The following is a 20,186-nucleotide window of genomic DNA, read 5'->3' as shown; positions in this document are numbered from 1 at the left end:
GAAACAGTTAATTTTTAATAAGGTAAAATTCATCTTTTCGTATTATAAATGTATACTTATATGTATTATTCTCTATAAATAGTTTTTAAGCGTACACAAAATTTAATTCGTAATATATTTGATAAAAATCGAAATTACCAAGTTATAAAGTTTGCAATATAAAAATACTAAAAAAAAAATAACGTTGTCCAAAAGAATGCTTTTTTAAAATTTAATTACCTATGATGAATATATTTTTGTTTAATTTAAAGAAAACATTATAATATAAATTGCTATTAACGTTCTTGTTATCAAAATATATTTTTTTGAAAAAAATTATCTATGGTAATATTCAACATCAATTGTTATAAGAAGAGCACGATTTAATAATTGTATAGTTTACAAAAGGATATTCAGTTATGGTAAATCAAAGAGTTACGTATTTAAAAAACTGTATCAATTTAATTTTTTTTTCTACATTGCATCACCAATGGCTAAATTAGTTGTAGCAAATAGATAAATAGGCTGAACTAGTTTAGCTGAATAATAACAAATCGGTGCACTTTTGCCCTAAAATATACTAATAATATAGCAGCGAAGTGCAATTTCGTTAGTCATGTCCTACAAGTAAAAGTTCTTTTCACACAGTTTGTTGTAACAAACATTTTGCCTCTTCGTATAAAGTTGTACAAGGTCTCAGAACTTCTAAATCGTAATCCACGTCCTCGCAATCCTCTTCACTATTTACATTGCCATTCCTATAACAAAATCATATAAAATTCATTCTAATTTTACATAATGTAGTTTTAAATTGTCTGAAAATAAAATTTTTATCTCCTAGAAAATTTTAAACGTGTTAAAAGGATCGTGTAAAGTCTATTTACCTATACAGAAAATCATCGACCGCGGGCAATATATCATTGTTCAAGTCATGTAACAGACGATTCCGTGCAAGTGCTGTGTGCATAAATGCAATATTGTGAAGAAAAAATTCCGAGTGATCTGTAAATAAATATTCATTATAATAAGTATAATTAAAATTAATTTTTAAAACAAATATAATGAACGACTTACCATCTTTTCCATATTTTTTTGTTAATTTTTTCATTAGATCGTCGCCTGCGTATTTCGCTGAAACGCCAATTCTATGGAGAATCGCTTTACACTGCCAACGGTTTTCAGCATTTTGATTGCACGATACAGATCTTCGTGGTTGTGTTTCTTTCACGAGGCTTTCCCAATCGACACCTAAAGCATCGCCTAAACCTTTACCACTGGTTTTAATGTCCTCTTCCAGTTCACCGTCGGAAATTTCTTCAAAGTCCATAGTTTCCATATTATCGTCTTCCATGTTTCTACATATAATGTTAGTTATATAATTATTAATATAAATGTATTGTAACAATATACACAATATACAAAATTTGCTAACTGTCTGCAAAAATTAACCGCATAGTTCTGTATAAGTAATAAAAAATTAAATGTAGTACCTAAATGACATCGTGTCTGTGTTATCTTTTCCTTTAGTATTAAAAACTGTTTCTTCTATAGTTTCCTTGGGTGACGATGGATCTGCCTCTTGAGTTATTGACTGGACATCCCGTTGTATAATATCGGGAGTTTTCTTATTTGCCCGTGTCTTACTCGTATCAACATCCTGTAAGCATCGATATTGCAAATCTTTAGAGTTTAATTAAATATGAAACTAAAGAAAAATGAAATAGAATATATAATGTATACCGTAATATCTTCCATATTTAGTATATCGTCTGGATCATCACTAATATCACTAAGATCACTTTCGGTATGAAGAGTTTGCAAAGATTCATCGATACAAGAACGTTTTGGTTCGCTCGTAACCGTTTCTTTTACTTCCGATTTTTCTTTCGGCAATGTCTTCTTTTGAAAACTGTCGGTAGATTTCTCCCGAGTTGTAGATATTTTACCTTCAGCGAGTTCCATTAATTTTTTATTGATAGGTTCTTCTTTCATGCTACCATACAGGGATGCTTGTTTGGAGGTATGAACTGTACACTCGTCTCTAGTTTCAGAACTATTATAAGATCTCCTTTTGCTGGACAAAAAAAACACGGAATTACATTTATAGTTTATATACTTCTGACATTTTTTCGTTTAGGACAAAGTTGATTGTTAATAGATAGCATACTTATGCGACGTAGATTCTCCTATTTCTAATTCCTTCGATCGATCGTTTCTATAATGGCCACGTATATGTACGGATTGATTATCCCATTTTCGGGTGTCGCTTGACTTCCAGTCCGATACAGAATTGTCATATCGAGAATTCCAGTCGTCATCGTGCACTTCCGATCGGGGAAGACTATCTCTGCTATCCCACAATGCTCTTACTCGCCATTCTCTTTCCTCCCAGTCAACTGGCCCATAAGTTCGTTCTCTGCTGTGTTCCACATCACGATGATGATTATCCCAATCATCGTTGGGAACATTTTCATCTCTGATAAAAAGTAAACACAAGGTTTCATATTTGAAACATATTAAATATCGTTGGTATTGTCGGGTACCATCGAGTTACGTTTTACTTGTATGTCAATGTGTTGGTAATATATTAAGATTATTCACGTACCGAATCGACGCATTGCTCCTTAATTTCTCTCCAGGGTAGAGTGGGTGTCTGTGATGATAGTGATGATGTCGATGATCCTCGAAAGATGTCCTATCCGTTGCTTGAACAACGTATCTGGATTCTCGAGATCTTTCTTCGCGAATCCCACGTCTTTCGTCGAACGGGCTATCGTATCTTCTTCCATCAGCAGTTTTTCTTCTATCGTCTTCGTGAACATGATGCTCACGGTAATCCAAATGCGTCGACGCCTCCTCTTGTTCGTCCCAATGCTCAGACAATCGACCATAATTTCTGTTATAATTTCTATCTATTTCGATAGTACGCCGTGGACTAGTCTCTCGTCTTTCGATCAAACGATCAACTTTGGTTGGTGTAATACGCGACTGATCATGTTCGGCTGTATGAGTTCGATCATACCTTGTACTAAATCGTCGATGCCTTTCTCGATCATAATGTCCAGGATCTATTCTGTCGATTAAGTTATCACGCGACGTTGATAGAGTAGCTGGCGCGGACGAGGACGATGAAGACGCTATGGAGGATTGAACAGGTGGTAAAGAAGCTGCTTGCGACGGCGGTGGCACATTATGTACATTTTTATCGATCAAAGATGCTCTGTCCAAAGACCTTTCACGCGGGAAACGATCAACGCGATCTCTCGGTGAATTTACACCTGCTTTACGTGTAGACGCATCCTTATCAACAGTACTTCTATCGTATCTATTATCAATTCGTTGGGTAGACGTTCTATCTCGATCAGAAAGTGCTTTCGTTTCAGATCGTTCCCTTTCTCTATCGCTTCTACGTTCACGAGTACCATTCTTCTCAAAGGCATTATCCTTTCCTACTATCCGTTCTTTGTCCCGACTATAACGGGAATTCTTATCCGCTGTTAAACTTATGGAGGTTGGAACCAGAGGCGGGACATCTCTATCCCTTGGTTTTATTGATTCTTTGTCTCTATCACGGTCACGATCCCTATCACGGTCACGGTCACGATCCCGATCCCGATCACGATCCCGGTCTCGATCACGTTCACGATCACGATCCCTGTCTCTGTCCCTTTCACGATCGCGTTCGCGATCTCTATCACGTTCACGATCCCTCTCTCGTTGTCGTTCGCGACATCGTTCCGGTAATTCTTCTTTATCCTTGTCTCGAAGGTCTCGTTGATCTCTACCAAGCCTCGAATGTCCACGTTCGTCCCTCGTATGGTCTTTATCACGTCTCTCTCTACTTTTTTGCCGTGTTTTATCACCGACATAAGCTTTGTCGTCAAATTCTTTACCAATTCTTCTATGATTTTCTTCTTGGCTCGGCATTTGTCTGGTTTTACTACTTTGTTCAGATTTTCTGATATCTTCCCTGTCTTTGGTTTTCTCATTTTTATGCGATTCGCGATCTTTCTTCTCTATATCTCGAGATCTATTTGTGGAAATCTGTCTGTCTTGGGTCTTTGACGAAGGAGGCTCTTGTCTTGTTTTTGACGATTTTTCAGGCGTACGACTACGACGTGTTTTCGTCGAAATTGTTTCCTTCGAATGCTGATGTTTCGATCTATCAGACGTCGGTGGCGTTCTGGAGCGTATTTCCTTGTCTTTACATTTCACTTTTAACCTTTCATCGGGTTTCATTTTTTCATCTATTGCACGATTTTTTTCTTTATCCTGCTCCTTGTTTTTCTCAAGAGATTTATTCTTAGTGTTATCTTTCGATAATTCGTCCACGTCTCGTACTTTTTTATAATGCCTGTCCTCTTTATCGACGTCTCGATTTTTTGTTGCTTTTGGAGATTCGCTTCTATTTCGTTCTCGAACTTTGTTAGTTGTTCCATGATGGGGTACAGATACCGAGGAACCTAACACTGCCGTTGTTGCGACTGTTACCGTTACAGGCACTTGTATTACCGGTGATCTTGTGCGAGGAGTAGAAGAATGTTTCCTTGATGTTGTTGTAGAGGTATACTTCTTTGTTGACCTAGCAGTAACGTCTTTCTTCGTAGAGCTACTTTCAAACTTGCGTTTCTTCTTAACTGCCGGTTTCTCGTTCTTCGTTCCAAGTCTTTTCAATTTCAATCTGCCAATGTAGTAACTTTTAGTAAAAATATTTACATATACACAACAGACAAAAAAGGAAATATAGTGGCGCGTAAAAGTGTCGAACCGCGTCATCTTTTTATAACATATCTTTAAGCAAGATGGTATTCATATATTTCATTGTATCAACGAAAACTAAATTTATTATTTCATGGATAAAATTAATTCTGCCTAATAAATGAGTATTAAAAATATGAGAGGAAATTAAATTTTGTTGTTCCAACAAACGCAATAACTTACTTTCTTCGTCTTTCCTTATCTTCATCATAATCTGTGGAACCACTATGATGCCGTTTAGATTTAATTTTTTTAACCTTCTTTCGTGAATCTGACGTTGAACTAGAAGACGAATCCTCGCTGCTAGAACTAGTACTACTGCTAGATGTACTTGAAGTACGAGAACTAGAGGAAGACGTCATTGCCTTTTTCTTCTGTCTCACTTTGTCCTTTCCATGAACTTCTTTATCTTTCTTCATTTGTAACTCCAGTTCACGTTGTAACAGCTGTCTACGCCTTTCCAACACTTTCTCGTCCTCGTACTCCAAATCTGTCTGATTCCACTCTTCTAGATTTAAATCAGGACTGTGCGATGCCTTTTTTACGATCTTAGAAGTAAGCCTTTTAAACGGATCCTCAATAAGCTACATATTGATAAATATATATGTAAAAATCTATCTCCGGTTGAAACATTAATACATTTTTAACACATTCACTGCCACCATTCAATTGGGAAACCATTTGCCGCAGACTATACTAATTTTGTAGTCATTTTATGTAACCCTTATGTTGGCAATTGCATTTTTTATGCTTGTTCGGTAACTGGGCTACCCAGGTACTTTAAGCATATTTTTACCAGACATAAAATATAGAATGACAGTTTCACTCCCATATTTTTCCTGAAACTTTTAATTTTCCATTTATATAATTCAGAAAATACAGTTTTAAATGATTCATGCCAATAAATTATATAAAACTATAATATAGTCTGATAATAAAATCAATTATCAATGTTTTTCTTTATATACATGTTCTTCTATGAAGATCTCCCGCTATTTACTTTTCAACTTCCTATTCTTCAATAGATGATAGATTTTGGTCCAACGACGAAGGAAGCCTTATCTTGCTTAAATTTCCTTTTATTCCCTTATTTTCCCTTATCTTGAATAATTCAATGCCAATTATTGAATGTGCAATCACAGAATATATTTCTACTAAGTTAGGTAATAAAAAGTATGGCGAATAGGTTGAAGCAAGTTACATTAAATAATATTCCTCCTACATCTTTGCATAAATCGATGTAGAGACATCCAAGAAATAAGGATCTGGAACGATTTTGCAATGTTTTTGTGAGAACATAAAAAATATTATAGAGAATATAGGAATGGGCACCCGGATAACCTGTTGCCAACATAAGGATTAACACAGTATATGGTGTTACCTATGTACAAATAAAATGTATTTAGTAGAACAATTTAATATTTTGAATAATATGTCGCATAACGTGAAACTGATTTATATTTTGTACTTTGGCTTTCCTACAGACATAAAATTCAAAATTATCAATATCACGTACACGTGACATTTGGTAGGGGATGTGTTAATCTTTGCTAGGATACTTTATTGTAAAATTATAGAAATTAACAAATTATATACTTACTCCTGTTGTACTCGCAATAGCATTATCCTTCTTGGCACGCTTTGATGGACTTATTAACGTGTGAGTATTTGCATATCTATTTTCGATGTCAAGAAAGGAGAAAAATTATTTTACGTTGAATAGGTAACGCTACTTATGTAAATAAACATAGAATTTCATTTTATCTCTTAATATAATTACTCGGTTAAATCATGCAGTAGTATGTATCGGGTAATTTTTGTAAATATAGTAATTACAAAATTATACTTGCTTGCAATTCTTCCCATATGAACAACTGCCATTCAATGCCCAGTTTCTGCAATAATCCGAAGAATTTTGGCCGGCAGTGACTGCTGGTTTTGTCCCCAACCTCTCAAATACACTTGGTCGACGAGAGTCTGTATTACATTTCGTAGGGTCAACCGTTATTTTCCTTATGCTTGATTTTGACATATTATCACCATAAAACAATTATGTTTTCACAATGGAAGCACATAACTGCGGCATGCAAATATACATTTGTTATGGAATCACCATTAATAAGTCAAGCGTTCACAAATACAAGTACGGAGCACAGTTCCCAATGAATCAACGAAGTATTTAAAAACTAAGAAACACGAATTTCTCGTTACGTTTCATACGATTGTTTTTTTTTTTCTTTTACACGTCACAACGTTTCCTACATTAATATTTACAAATTATTTTGTTTCAAGTACACTTGAAGCTGTAAACCCCTGACACGTCCTACTAAATATAATTGAAATATATAGCAGCGATGCCAGACAGAGTCCACGATGCACCGATGTAGTCTCAAAAAAAAGTATGCAAAATATTATTATTGGTACAAAGAGGTTGTGACCAATGTGGCCAGATCTGGCATAATTGAGCGCATCCACGGCGACATTAGTAACGACGAACTTCCTTAGCGTTCAACGAAGTGGTGGGGAAAGCCGACATATCCCGACGCGCCAGTGATGCCAGAATAGCACCGTCGTAATTTCGGACCGCTTCGTGGAAGTCGAGAGAGAAAGGCTCACATTTGCCTTCTCGCTCTTAACGAGAGCCTTCGTTCCGCGAACGTTGGGCGATTGTCGACTCAGGTGGCCCGAACGTTACATTAAAGGACAACGTGGGCGAGTCGACGAGCTGGAGGAACGCGCATCAATCCTGTAAATTATCGTTTGTCTTCTCTGTTAAAATATATTCGTTTGCTAAAATATCAACGGGTGTTTGTCAATCCCTGATCCGTATGATCCTACAATAGTGGGGGCTCGTCCGTGATCGAATTGGATCATATGTTGGCAAAATTACCTTTTGGTTGTGCGTGAATATTCGCGTTGTCCAAGACGTGCGACACAGTGGTCGTGCAGAACCTCATTCTGGACAGTAACTTTGTATATGGTGATGTGCAGCGCGTGATAGGCAGACGGCCGCAAGAAGATTTATATTACGCGGTGTATTTAAGGTGTCAAAATGCAGTCTTCGAATGAGAAATCTGTTCCCGCTGGCGAATCGATGACGACCGAGGAGCTGCGGAGCAAGCTGCAGGAGCTTGGCCGTTCGAAAAATGGATCTAAGGCCGTGCGGGCCGTTAGACTGAGGGGTACCATGCAGAATGCGGAAGAGAGACGACGACAGACGTTGGGGATGATGACGGTGGCGAAGAAGATTTCGACGCGCTCTCTAAAGACGAAGTCAAGACGAGACTCCGCGCCTTGGGCCTGAAGGTGACAGGTAAGAAGGCTGAGTTGGTGGGGAGGCTGAAGGCAGCCTACGAAGACTATGACGACAATGAAGATGAAGACGACGATGATGCCGCTATGAGACAGGGCGATTGCCGGGGGAACCGTTTGTCCCCCCGCGGTTGGGCGCAAAGCGCGGGCACGGGGAGGATACCGGAAGTATGCTTCGAGCGATTCCCGGTGTCCTCCCAAATCGTGCGGAAGGGTCACCGTGGGGTTTTTAGTGGGTAGGCCCCGCGCCAGTTATAATGGGCGCGGGGAATCCCACACACCCCTCCCGCCTCTCCCCAAAGAGGTGGGAGGGAGTCTTTCGAAGATTTTCCCCACGACAAAAAAAAAAAAGCCAGTCAGTATAATGTTTAACAAACTTTTGATTCAAATAAAATAACGAATGACACAAAATTTGAGTACCTGTTACATGCAACCTATGTATAAATGCATAATAACTAATATTAACGAACTTAGTTTGTGATATGAAACATTAAGAAAAGTGTAAATTAATCTCCCACAATTTAGCTTCCTCCTTTGTTTTAGAAAAGTAATTACTTGGCATCTTTTTAGTTGCGTCGTCTAGTTTCTAAGTCTGTAAAAAGGAAGATTGATCGAACTTTGGGTCTCCGCTCGCAGCAACCTCCTCGTGGTGAGACCTGGTAATCGGTGTTACCTTTGAAGACGAACTTCTTCATTATGGGCAACACCGAGCTAATGGCTGCGAATTTAAAACAATATAAATTTGATTTTTAATCTAAATCAAAATGAAATGTTGTCTAATACTTTTTTCTAGTACGTCTTGCTTGGTGGTTGAGGGATGACTGCCACGAGCGCCCCAGGAGGCTCTCGTAACCACCCAGCAGGACGGACCATTGACTATATCGAGTTTTCTGTATGACTCAAAGCTACATGCTTCTCGACGTCTTCGCGTCTGTTAGGATCTCCCCTTCTCCTCTTTTGTTCCCTTCCATCATGAGCACCAACTCGGCACGGTACTTGGTATCGCGGGCAAGAACGTTCGCTAAGTTCTGCAATTGCAACTCATGGCACACACGACTGCCAGTTCCTCGGACGAGACAAATAAACACGATAAAAAAAGTACTAGCGAAAATGTCGACTGTAAATCAATGGATCACATCACGTCGGATACCATGCAACAACCCTTACCACCGGATGGAGGATGGGGCTACGTCGTTGTCCTTGCATCCTTCTTGATCCATGTAATTAGTATGTAATTGATTTTTTTCTCATCTCGTTATACTCCCTAATAATCAGTGACGCTTACTCCACACGATGTTTATGCAAATATAACATTACGAACACCCTATATTCTTTTCCGGCACAGAAAAAACAATTTGAGTATTTATCCGAATCGCTGAATCGGTGATCCAGATCGGACCAATAATCTTTTGGCAACGAAATATAATACAGGATGTTTGTAAGATTTTATTTGCATAAACATACGCTGTCTAATAAGAAGCATGTTTATACTAATTTTATGAAACTTAAAATCAAGTTTACGAAACACGATATAGGCTTTAACCTTTGTAATTTTTGTTCCAACAGAACGAAGATATTGTTGACAGCTTTACTTATGAATCGACTAATTATTGGTTGTCATTCGTAATGGACACTGTATACGATTAATATTAATTTTATTTTAAGCATTTCGCGATCAGAGGTCCCTTTTCTTATTTGAAAAATTGTTTACAAACATTCTTCTGATTTCGTTACCATTTTAATTTCATTTCGAACATGCTACTTAATCGCACGAATGATATCTTTGGTCATTGCGTTATACAGCGCACGTAAAACGGTACGCGATATCACGCGAATAAACAGTAACGCATATGGACGTTGTACAGGTTTTGTGTTCGAGATTGACACTACAAACGAAAATAGTTTAATATTTCAAGCGAATGGTTTAAAAGCTATTTGTATTATAAAGTTGAGTCACTATTCGAGTATTAGTAACACATTCTTTATAACTCCTTGTCTGTCAACTACGATAGATGCGAACCTCTTTCTTTAAGCCACTTAAGTAGGTATTCTACCGTAAATCTTTCAAAAATTCGATTCTTTTTTCTTACATTATCATGAAGAACAGTTATTGTACAATATCCCGTATCCAAACTCCTTGTTTCTTTCACCTCATTTTACCGTATAAATATGATAAAAAATATTTTAAACGGATTTTTCATCGAGACTATGCTTTATTAACTGGTTTCCATGATAATGGCGGTGGTCCACATTTTGCTCCATTCTTTTTTTAAATTATGTTTTATCTGGGTTACGAGGTCTTGGTATGAAACTGGTTTTTCTTCATTTGGTGTAAGTGTTGGTCGCTTCGTTTGCAATAGCGGTAGCTCCTTTTCTTCCCGGTCGTCTTATAATAGTATCTAAGTTGAAATTCTATGCTTTGTTTCCGTTATTTTCTTCTGCGACATTTGTTCCGATGTTCTGGTCGCAAATTTTCTCTCGGATCAAGGTGTGGATTCTGTAATGGAGCGTATAATGTAAATGATCTATCCTCTCGTGGTCTAAAAAATATTTAAAATATTTAGAATCTGTTCGAAGCCATTTTACATCTTATTAAAACTGTTCTATCCAAACGATTCGTATCCTCTCGTGCGCGCGCATGCATCATCGTTGTTCCGGTCGAACAAAGCGCGATTAAGTCGATCAAAGTCTTCTAGGTTTTTAAACTTTCTATCTCTCATTAGTGCCGCGGAATGAGAAAAAATATGATACTCGAGATTTGTGACATGCTTTCTCCGGAACACGCAGATCTACGATACGTGTTCAACTTGGTCAACTGGTGATTCTAGCCAATCAATTTTCCATTCCGAAACGGAGCTTAATCGAACGCGGAAATTAAGGAATGTCCATCGCGTTGCTTACGGAAAGCAAAATAATATTATCAGTGCGCAATCGTTCGAAAAATAATTGGCCTTGCAAATACGTTTCGATATGCACGCGATTCCGACAATGTTGTTTTCGGTATATGCACATCTGTTTCTTCCTTAATTTTTGCGAAAGTAAACGTATCTCGTAAACGTATTCCCTTTTACACGATTTCTACCTGCAACCGAGAAAAATTATATTTTTAAAGTTGTTAAAGTTACAAAAGAATTGCACAAGGCAAAATTAAGTAAACGCGTAAACGCCTTGTATAATTTAGCTTACAAATGGAATTCTTGAAATCTATTATAAAATCATTCTATAAATAAGATCTTCCTCGTGTCTTCAACAACAGTGATACAAGATTACCAAATTATCGATATAATTACATGTAAATATTTTTAAAAATTTGTACATCTGCTAAAAATTTTACAAAAATTTCAAGCCATTCGATCAACAATAACTTGAAATATCGTGCACGTCGGTTAAAAAAAATGCTGTTTCGAGAAAAACGTGTTTAAGCTTCAAGGTCATAGTTGCTTCGTAATGTTTTTAAAATATTTGTAATGCAATATTCCAACGAAGAATTGTTACAATATTGGAAATGTAGCTGTGTCGACAATCATTGTTCGTTATTTCAGCCGATGGCGTGACTTATTCCTTCGGTGTCTTTTACTTAGAATTTCTACATTACTTTCAAGAAGGAAAAGGTGCAACGGCATGGGTTGCGTCGATATTAGTGGGTGTCACATTGTGCTCGGGTAAATTTCTTGTTTACCATAGTTTTTACGGCTTCCTAAAAATGTAAAAAAAAATATGTACTAAAAATTATTTTCAGGGCCGATATCAGGTTCATTTGTAAATAAATTCGGATGCCGAACAGTGACAATAGCTGGTTCTATATTAGCTAGCGCGTGTTTACTGGCGAGTGTGTGGGCTCAACGCATCATAGTCCTATATTTGACGATCGGTATTGGAACAGGTGAAATGAGAAACATCTTCATTACATGTTTTTAAGATTACCAATTTCAATTGTAGGTTCGCCATGTCGTTTTGAAAACTGAAACAAAATTAAATAAAATGTTACCAAACTGATATTTATTCCTGATGCAAAAATAAGACGAAAATCAAGAATATCGATTTCTCGATTCGTTAAAAAGTTATTAAAAAATTTCAAATCATTCTGGAAAAATTATTTTCGGCCTCGGGGGTCGATTGCAATCATTGTTGGTGAATAGTCATACACCCGAATTTCTACGCACTTTCGAGAAAAAAATTCGAGAAAGTGTGAAGTTTTTCGACAAAATTCAAAAATTTCAAATCATTTTGGAAAAATTATTTTCGGCTACGGGGGTCGATTGCAATCATTTTTGATGAATAGTCATACCCCCGAATTCCTACGCACTTTCGAGAAAAAAATTCGAGCAAGTGTGAAGTTTTTCGACAAAATTCAAAAATTTCAAATCATTCTGGAAAAATTATTTTCGACTACGGGGGTCCATTACAATCATTTTTGGTGAATAGTCATACCCCCGAATTCCTACGCACTTTCGAGAAAAAAATTCGAGCAAGTGTGAAGTTTTTCGACAAAATTCAAAAATTTCAAATCATTCTGGAAAAATTATTTTCGGCTACGGGGGTCGATTACAATCATTTTTGGTCAACAGACATAACCCCGAATTCCTACGCGTTTGCGAGAAAAAAATTCCTTACCGAGAATATACTGTGTGGCCGGGAATGTTTCTAAAGCCTCAATCAACAAATTGGTATCCTTGATTTTCGTCTCATTTTGGCCTCTAAAATCTCCCATTAAAAATTTTTCCGAGGTCTGGTCGAACACCCTGTATATTTACTAATAACTATTGTTGTACAGGGTTAGGATTCGGCTTAATCTATTTGCCTGCGATCGTAAGCGTTACATGCTACTTTGAGAAATATCGTTCCCTTGCAACGGGAATTGCAGTATGCGGTTCCGGCTTAGGTACGTTAGTCTTTGCCCCGTGTCTAAAGTACCTGATAGCATGGTACGGATGGCGGGGAACGCTTATGATCTGTTCCGGGATTGTTTTGAATTGCATCATTCTCGGGGCACTCTTTAGGCCACTCAAGACAAGCAAATCGCAAAGAAGAAGTTCTTCGAAGGTACAGAGTTCTTGAATAATGATAATATTATTGTTTTACGTGGACAACGGTGACTCGATTTTCACAATACTATTTATACGTGGTCGCACTTTTTCAAGCAAAATTAGTTTGGTACAAATCGCACGCCCCTTAAGGTCCACGGATCGTAATTTAAGAATTATTACACACTTCATTCTGAAGTATAAGTTTTTCGTTTAATATTCAACTTTCATTAATCGTTGCAGGATTCCGCAAAAAGTCAAGAAGATGATACAAAATTGTATACAGTTAGTTTTCGAAGGGTGACGAACGGTTCTGGTGTAATATCCAGCATTAGTCAGCCTGCTTTAATCTCTCGAAATGTACCATGTGAAGAAAGTTTGGAGGACATCCAGAAAGAAATGTCCGTACTTCTTGTTTACATTAATTCCTAAATGTTAATTTTTAAACTATTTTAAAACTATAAATAATGTTCCTTAAAAACTTAATTGCTTTTCAATCTACTTTAAATTCAAAATGTATAATAACATTTGGCCCTCTGATAAAAGCTTTTTTATTTATTTTACAGGCCAAATGTGCTACCAAGACATAATGAAGAAATGGTTTATATTCGTGAATCATTAAAAAATTTACCTAATAAGATAGAATACTCGAACAGAAATAATAAAAAGTTTAAAGCCTACTGCAAAAGCAAGATAGGTAATTTTCAAGAAATATTGGATATTTCTATATTAAAGGATCCAGTATTTATTTTATTTACCTTTTCCAACTTTTGCACCAGTATTGGATTTTATGTACCATATGTGTACGTATTGGTATGTATGTAAATTAAATTTATGTCTAAAACAAGTTGGAAATAGCTTTATTATCAAAGACTCTCTAATTGCAAATATTACAACAAAATTTATAACACTTTTATTTCTAAAAGTTTTAACTTGCTATTTTTATTCAACCAATATTGAAAATTTAATTCAATCATACTTCATTTATTAGTAGCTTATACGAAACATGAAACTTAATAATAATATGAATTTTTATTCCTGTGCAGCCTCAAGCAGAGGAACAAGGAATTAATAAAAATGATGCAAGTTATCTTCTTGCAGTAATTGGAATTGCTAATACTGTAGGACGTATCGTTTTGGGATACATATCGGATAAATCGTGGGTCAATCGATTGTTAGTATATAATTTATGTCTTACAATATGTGGTGTTTGTAAGTTTCGTTTATTTAATTTACTAAATTTAATATAAATATTTATAAACAGTCACGGAGTTTAATTTGTTAACATTTACAGCTACAATTCTTAGTACAGTATGTACATCTTTTGCAACATTTGCATTTTATTCTTCCATATTTGGATTCACGTCTGGTGCTTATGTTGGTTTGACATCTGTAATTTTAGTAGATTTATTAGGTTTGAATCATGTTACAAATGCTTTTGGTCTACTTCTATTATTTCAAGGTTTTGCATCACTTTTAGGACCACCTATCGCAGGTATAACTAGAGTTTCATAACAACTGTAACTATGAATCTTTTAATTTTCTTATAAATTGTATCTGTTTAGGGTGGTTGTATGATTCACTCGAGTCTTATGATCCTGGATTCTTCACTGCCGGTGGTATGATTACCATTAGTGGATTAATACTGTTCTTTATACCGCTTATTCAAAAAAAAGTACAGCAAAATATAAATAATGAAAAAATGAAAAATACAATAAGCAATGATTCTGTCTAAAATATGTCCGTTAGTAAAGTTACATACTTATTGTTTGCGTGTGTTGAACTGTCACTCCATAAAATAACATTATTTGAATAAAAAGATAAAAGAAATAGAAACAGTGACAGATAATTGAAAATTATTTAAATTGTACAAGAAATATTTGTCATATAAAATAATAAATGACTTTTAATTTACAAGACATGTTAAATTACTTTTATGAAAACTACGATTTTGTCTAGTATTCTCTTCCTAGAAATAGACACTTTCAGAAAAGTACAAATTTAATTATTCATGTGTACACGATACATTATCGGATAGTTAAATAAAAAAGAAATTGTTTTGAATTGTTTTACACGATTAGGTAAGGATTAATAATAATTGTAAATACTTACAACATAATTATTATGTTATTTTAAGCATTATAGATTCTCATTGTACATCTTTCTTGTTGGATTCATTTGTTGTTTGAATTAGTTTCACTGGCAATTAATTTATCTGTTTCTTTCGCTAGAAAGTAAATATAATAGTAATTTAGAATGAAATTAAATTAAATACTAAATGTTTCACGTAAAGGTATTTTATTTATTAGAACTGAAAACGATTATTATAAATACCAAGTTTATACCATTATATTTGACATATTTTCAAGTGCGCATCGTACATCAACTTCTATATAGTCCTTTAAGAAGTTATATATCTTTGTTGCTGTACTTTGCGATATATAGACTCTTCTGTCTCCCAAATAGAGTATTATCTAAAAGAATAATAAAATTTGGAAATATTTAATAATTTATAATAACTTGTATAGAAAATCGTTGATACAATGTATAACTTGTATAACTTTAATGCTAATATAAACTTAATAAATAAAATAATTGAAATTAAAATCTTTTATCCGACTGTCATAGATACAATAGTTTAAACAGAATTTTTAATAACAAATACAGATTACGTCCTTATAATGTTTATGAAAATTACAATTTCGTACCTTCACTAACAATTTCTTGTAGAATGGATAATTGATCATGAAGTCTAACAATTGTTTTTCCATAGATACAGTATGTGCTGATATATTTGCTTTTTTATCGTACATTGTCATTAAATTTGTAGACGTGTCGTCTACTAGATTATTACTGATATGTACAAAACAAATTATATCATTTGTAATAATTAAAGTTTGCCTAAGTTCATGTTCAACTGTCGTATATGAATAATAATTCGGATAATATTGCACTGTAAGAAATAAGCGTTAATTAAATTCATTATGAATTTATAGAATGCGAATATGTATTAAATATCGTTTACTTACTATATTTGGCAGCTCGCTTAAGTTTAAACCTTTGTAACAGGAATAAAACATAAGCATTATCAATAATTATTGTATTTAAGCCATAGAAATGTAACATCTTTCTTACTTCGGGTATAGTTCCAAAAGTAAATGGTAAAACGTAATTGGTAACAGTATCGATACAGGGTGATACATTGAATACCTTGCTCATACTCTCAAGAATAATTAAAATACCTGCGAATGGAGGAAACACATTTTCACTCGCGGTACATAGAAACTTGTACTGTGTTTACATTTTTATACAAACGGTATACCTTTCAAATCATAGATTTGTGCTTTTTTCATTAAAAGGGGCCAAAAATAATGTGGTTTTATTATATAACGATGTTTACACATTATAAGCAAAGGTAGACACAGATGATCGTCATCTTTAAGATATGAATAATAGAGTGTCTGTAGTAAAGGCTTTTTATACATTCTTTCATTCTCTAAGAATGTACACACGTGAACAATATGATCAATTGTCTAAAATAATAAATATATTATTTAATGCGAATGGTATCAAAAACATATAAAAATATATCGTTTTTTCTTACCGTATCGCTGTAAACCATATTTTGTAAAATTAACTCTATAATTGTAATGTTTTTGATGTATGGAAGTATATTTAGAACTACATCCATTTGATTACTATTTATTAATTTCAATATAAAATAAAATTCGTCATAAGAAAAAGCCGTCGATGTGTTCATATATTGATACATCTAAAATAAAATACAAATGTAAAGTTCTTACACCTTAATATAAATATTAATGCTTTATTATAAAATTCTTAGAAATTGCTTACTTTGTCGATATCTTTCGTGTGATTGTTTACTACCAACACATAAATCACATTCAAAATATTCTTATTAGAAAAATGAATATTGTTTATTTTACAAGTATCAATTATTTCTATAATTTTATCAATATTGTTATTTCTAGCATAGAAATTTATCAAAGCGGTATACGTCTCCGAAGATGCTTTAATTTTATTCTTTTTCATGGTGATTAGAGTTTTAGTTGCATTTTCTATATCGCTAAAAAATATGTAAGTTAAAACAATTTATAATCAAAAGGTATTAAATATTAATATTAAAACACCGAATAAACATTATATGTTTATATTATATATATATAAAATCTTAAAATGTTTACTTAAATAATCGCATGTATTTACTTAATTTGAGAATATCCATTTATTAATGAATTATAAATAGCCTCGTCTAAAACAAATTTTTGTTCTTCCGTATGTTTAATAAGCTCTAATGCAGAATTAATATGTCCTTTCATACAATAATATTCTATGCACTTTTGATACGTGATACTATTTGGATTAATTTTTTTCTGATTCATTTCCTTTAAAATTTCCATAGGCGAGAAATCATGATCGTTTTGTATATATATTTGAAGAAGTGTATTGTAATGAGACGAACTCATTTTGAACTCTATAAAATATATATACTTATGTATTGTCTAAGATAAATACGTAAGATTGAATTATTAATAACATACTGCATATAGATAAGTAATTCCATATACTTATTCCAAGCTTAAGTCTCTCCGCTGGCAAACAATCCATTGCAATGTTACACCACTGAAGCAATGTAAGCGCTTGGAAACTTTTTATATTATCTATAATAGAAATGATATTTCTAGTAAACTTATACATTTAAATATTCCGATTCATATTATACGAATATAAAATATAATGAAAAAAATTATTATTTATATATTATATAGGGTGTACATATAATACCTGCGGTGTATATGTATTCCAAAATATTTTCGATATGACTTTTCTTCATCCACTCTTGCGTTTTCAAACAGTTTTCCATTTCTTCAAATTTCGTGTTTACTCTTACATTTTCTATTGCGTTTGATATCGATGGCGTATTTCTGACGACATATTGGTTGTTTTGTATTACATTAATGAAAGTTAGTTTAACAGAAATATTTTTTAAAAAATAACCTTGTTATAGGAAGTGATGAATAATTACAGAATTCAATTATTAATTTATCTATTCTCTTTCTTTTAGTGGGAGTTGCACTTTGTGAAAATTGTTTTAACTTTTTCGTACATATCGATGATATTCTTATCATGATAACTAAATAGTAACAAAATTGAAAAAGATAACCTATAGCCTGCAGTAACGTGTACGTACCTATACCACTGTTATTCCCGGCTACCTAACCTATACAGTGAGTATCTGCGAATAGTTATAATTTTTTAAATTTCATCTTTCTTGTATATTATAATTAATGTAACAGGTAAATAAAGCATTGAAAGTTGTTCAGAAATATTTTGATTCGGATATAATAGATATGATGTAACCAATTTGAATCTCAACAGTACTTTCATCTATGTTTAAAGTAATAATTTTATCTTCGCCTTTAGAAATAAATTAGAACTCAAGTTACATTAATAATATGCAGATACCATAATGAAACCAAATGTTTGCCATGTATAGTAAAAGAAATTCGAGTCAAAAATTGATATATTAAACAAAAGTTTATTTATTTTTATTTTTATTGGAGAGATTTAAAATTACTTTGTAAATAATTCAACTTTTCAGTTTCAACATTTATTTAGATATTTGTGGCATATTAAAACATCTTAATTGTCGTTATTACTTCCAAAAATATATTTTCAAATTAAGTTTTTCCATTTATTTTTTACACTTTTATACAAGATAAATTAAAAATGTGTAAATTTCATATATAAAACATACGAACACTGAACGGTTTCTACATACTTATAGATACAAAGAATGTCCTGTTTTGTTAAGAACGCGGCTATAGAGAAATAAATAAAATTTAACCGAAAATTATTAGTAACATGAATCTCTCGCATAAAATTGTCATATCTGTTGTTTTCTAGTATAATTAGATCAAATCATATTACAATTATGTTAAAATTATCAAAACACTTTCATGGACACTTGATCCAATTATGCTACAGTAAAGTTGTCTAAAATGTTGTATTCGCTAAAGTAGTTTTTATATTTTTCATTAAAATATTATAAAAGATATTCTGCTATAGTAACAGTTTCATTTTGTTCAATATTAACATTAATTTTATAATTATTTTACAAAAATTCTTCACACCAATCGGAGAGACACTGGTAACAATCACTTGACTGTTTTGCATTGGCAGAACATGCATCTTTCATCCATTCTTGAAATAACTCCCTGTTCTTCTTTAAGACCAAGTATTGTCCAAGTACTACATATGCCTGTATTTTTTCAACAGGCGTAAGAATACACATAAATTTAAATTTACGATCGAATATAAGTACACGCAAATAGAAATTATGTTCTAACATTTATTTCCAAATATCGAGGAAATATTAATAAAATATTTATTTCATTTCTGTCTTATACCTTATCAAAACCAGCAGCTTCCAATCTGCGTCCTAAAACTTCTCCGATTCCAGCAAGATCCGTAACAGGCTTTTCACCCATTGGTTCGGCAACAAAGTTTTTATGTTTTTGTGATGTGCTGGTCATGTTTCTGTGATAATAAAAAATATTTTATCGGTATAAGTGCAATAACGACATTACACATTAATAAATTAGTTTTAAAAGGGAAGTACTAAATAAGAAAACAAAAACTAAAATTAAAACCATAAACAAACTGGACAAAACTATGCATTGTTTTCATTGTTTTACTTGCATTGTTATCGACATAATAAATAAAAAAAAAATTGCAAAAAACAGGTATAAACGTAAATAATTAATAAAAAGAATATATTTTTACAAATACCTAATTTCCTTTGGCACTTTTTGAACAATAAATTAGAATTATTTATATCAACTTCCAACTGTATACAGTTATTTTTCTTTTATGTGTAATAAATTCGTCTGTGTTAATGTATTCCCAATTATTTAATCATTCACTGTAAAATAACAGAATATGTCCTCTTTCGTTAAATATGTTCGTTTAAAAGTAAATTGCTCAAACACAACACTATCATAATTGCACACACAACAGAAAATTATGGATGCCATAGATTGGAAACTCTTGTATAATTTTGTTCGTATAATGACTCATTTCTATGATACT

The 20,186-nt window shown here is 33.4% G+C and overlaps 4 protein-coding genes across 4 annotated transcripts; 1 reads left to right on the top strand and 3 right to left on the bottom strand.

Moving 5' to 3' along the window:
• Positions 1 to 383: 383 nt before the first annotated feature.
• LOC122395762 (zinc finger CCCH domain-containing protein 13-like) lies at positions 384 to 7,137 on the bottom strand. Its single transcript, XM_043393605.1, has 10 exons — positions 6,588 to 7,137; positions 6,338 to 6,413; positions 4,921 to 5,321; positions 2,585 to 4,660; positions 2,147 to 2,455; positions 1,720 to 2,053; positions 1,470 to 1,636; positions 1,054 to 1,334; positions 864 to 981; positions 384 to 737 (listed from the first exon to the last, which is right to left on the bottom strand). Exons 1-10 carry the CDS (start codon positions 6,767 to 6,769, stop codon positions 620 to 622), a joined length of 4,062 nt encoding a protein of 1,353 aa, XP_043249540.1. The 5' UTR covers positions 6,770 to 7,137; the 3' UTR covers positions 384 to 619.
• Positions 7,138 to 9,092: 1,955 nt separating this feature from the next.
• Positions 9,093 to 14,898, top strand: LOC122395764 (monocarboxylate transporter 12-B-like). Its single transcript, XM_043393607.1, is given in 9 exon segments — positions 9,093 to 9,276; positions 11,592 to 11,711; positions 11,789 to 11,932; positions 12,824 to 13,099; positions 13,279 to 13,474; positions 13,640 to 13,886; positions 14,120 to 14,285; positions 14,368 to 14,568; positions 14,639 to 14,898. Coding segments are annotated over 9 exon segments (1,704 nt in total). The 3' UTR covers positions 14,809 to 14,898.
• On the bottom strand, positions 14,339 to 18,498 carry LOC122395763 (leucine-rich PPR motif-containing protein, mitochondrial). Its single transcript, XM_043393606.1, has 12 exons — positions 18,093 to 18,498; positions 17,880 to 18,019; positions 17,636 to 17,755; positions 17,301 to 17,568; positions 16,929 to 17,160; positions 16,678 to 16,845; positions 16,396 to 16,606; positions 16,103 to 16,315; positions 15,782 to 16,026; positions 15,419 to 15,547; positions 15,186 to 15,300; positions 14,339 to 14,463 (listed from the first exon to the last, which is right to left on the bottom strand). Exons 1-11 carry the CDS (start codon positions 18,221 to 18,223, stop codon positions 15,280 to 15,282), a joined length of 1,878 nt encoding a protein of 625 aa, XP_043249541.1. The 5' UTR covers positions 18,224 to 18,498; the 3' UTR covers positions 14,339 to 14,463; positions 15,186 to 15,279.
• Positions 18,499 to 18,857: 359 nt separating this feature from the next.
• LOC122395790 (barrier-to-autointegration factor B) lies at positions 18,858 to 20,097 on the bottom strand. Its single transcript, XM_043393647.1, has 3 exons — positions 19,887 to 20,097; positions 19,505 to 19,634; positions 18,858 to 19,356 (listed from the first exon to the last, which is right to left on the bottom strand). Exons 2-3 carry the CDS (start codon positions 19,628 to 19,630, stop codon positions 19,210 to 19,212), a joined length of 273 nt encoding a protein of 90 aa, XP_043249582.1. The 5' UTR covers positions 19,631 to 19,634; positions 19,887 to 20,097; the 3' UTR covers positions 18,858 to 19,209.
• Positions 20,098 to 20,186: the final 89 nt, after the last annotated feature.

Source organism: Colletes gigas, unplaced genomic scaffold, assembly GCF_013123115.1.
Source record: "Colletes gigas isolate AHSC1104 unplaced genomic scaffold, ASM1312311v1 Colletes_gigas_Sc00006, whole genome shotgun sequence".
Classification (NCBI taxonomy): domain Eukaryota; kingdom Metazoa; phylum Arthropoda; class Insecta; order Hymenoptera; family Colletidae; genus Colletes; species Colletes gigas.
The sequence above is the reverse complement of the archived record's forward strand: the minus strand, read 5'-3'. Positions and strand labels throughout refer to the sequence as shown.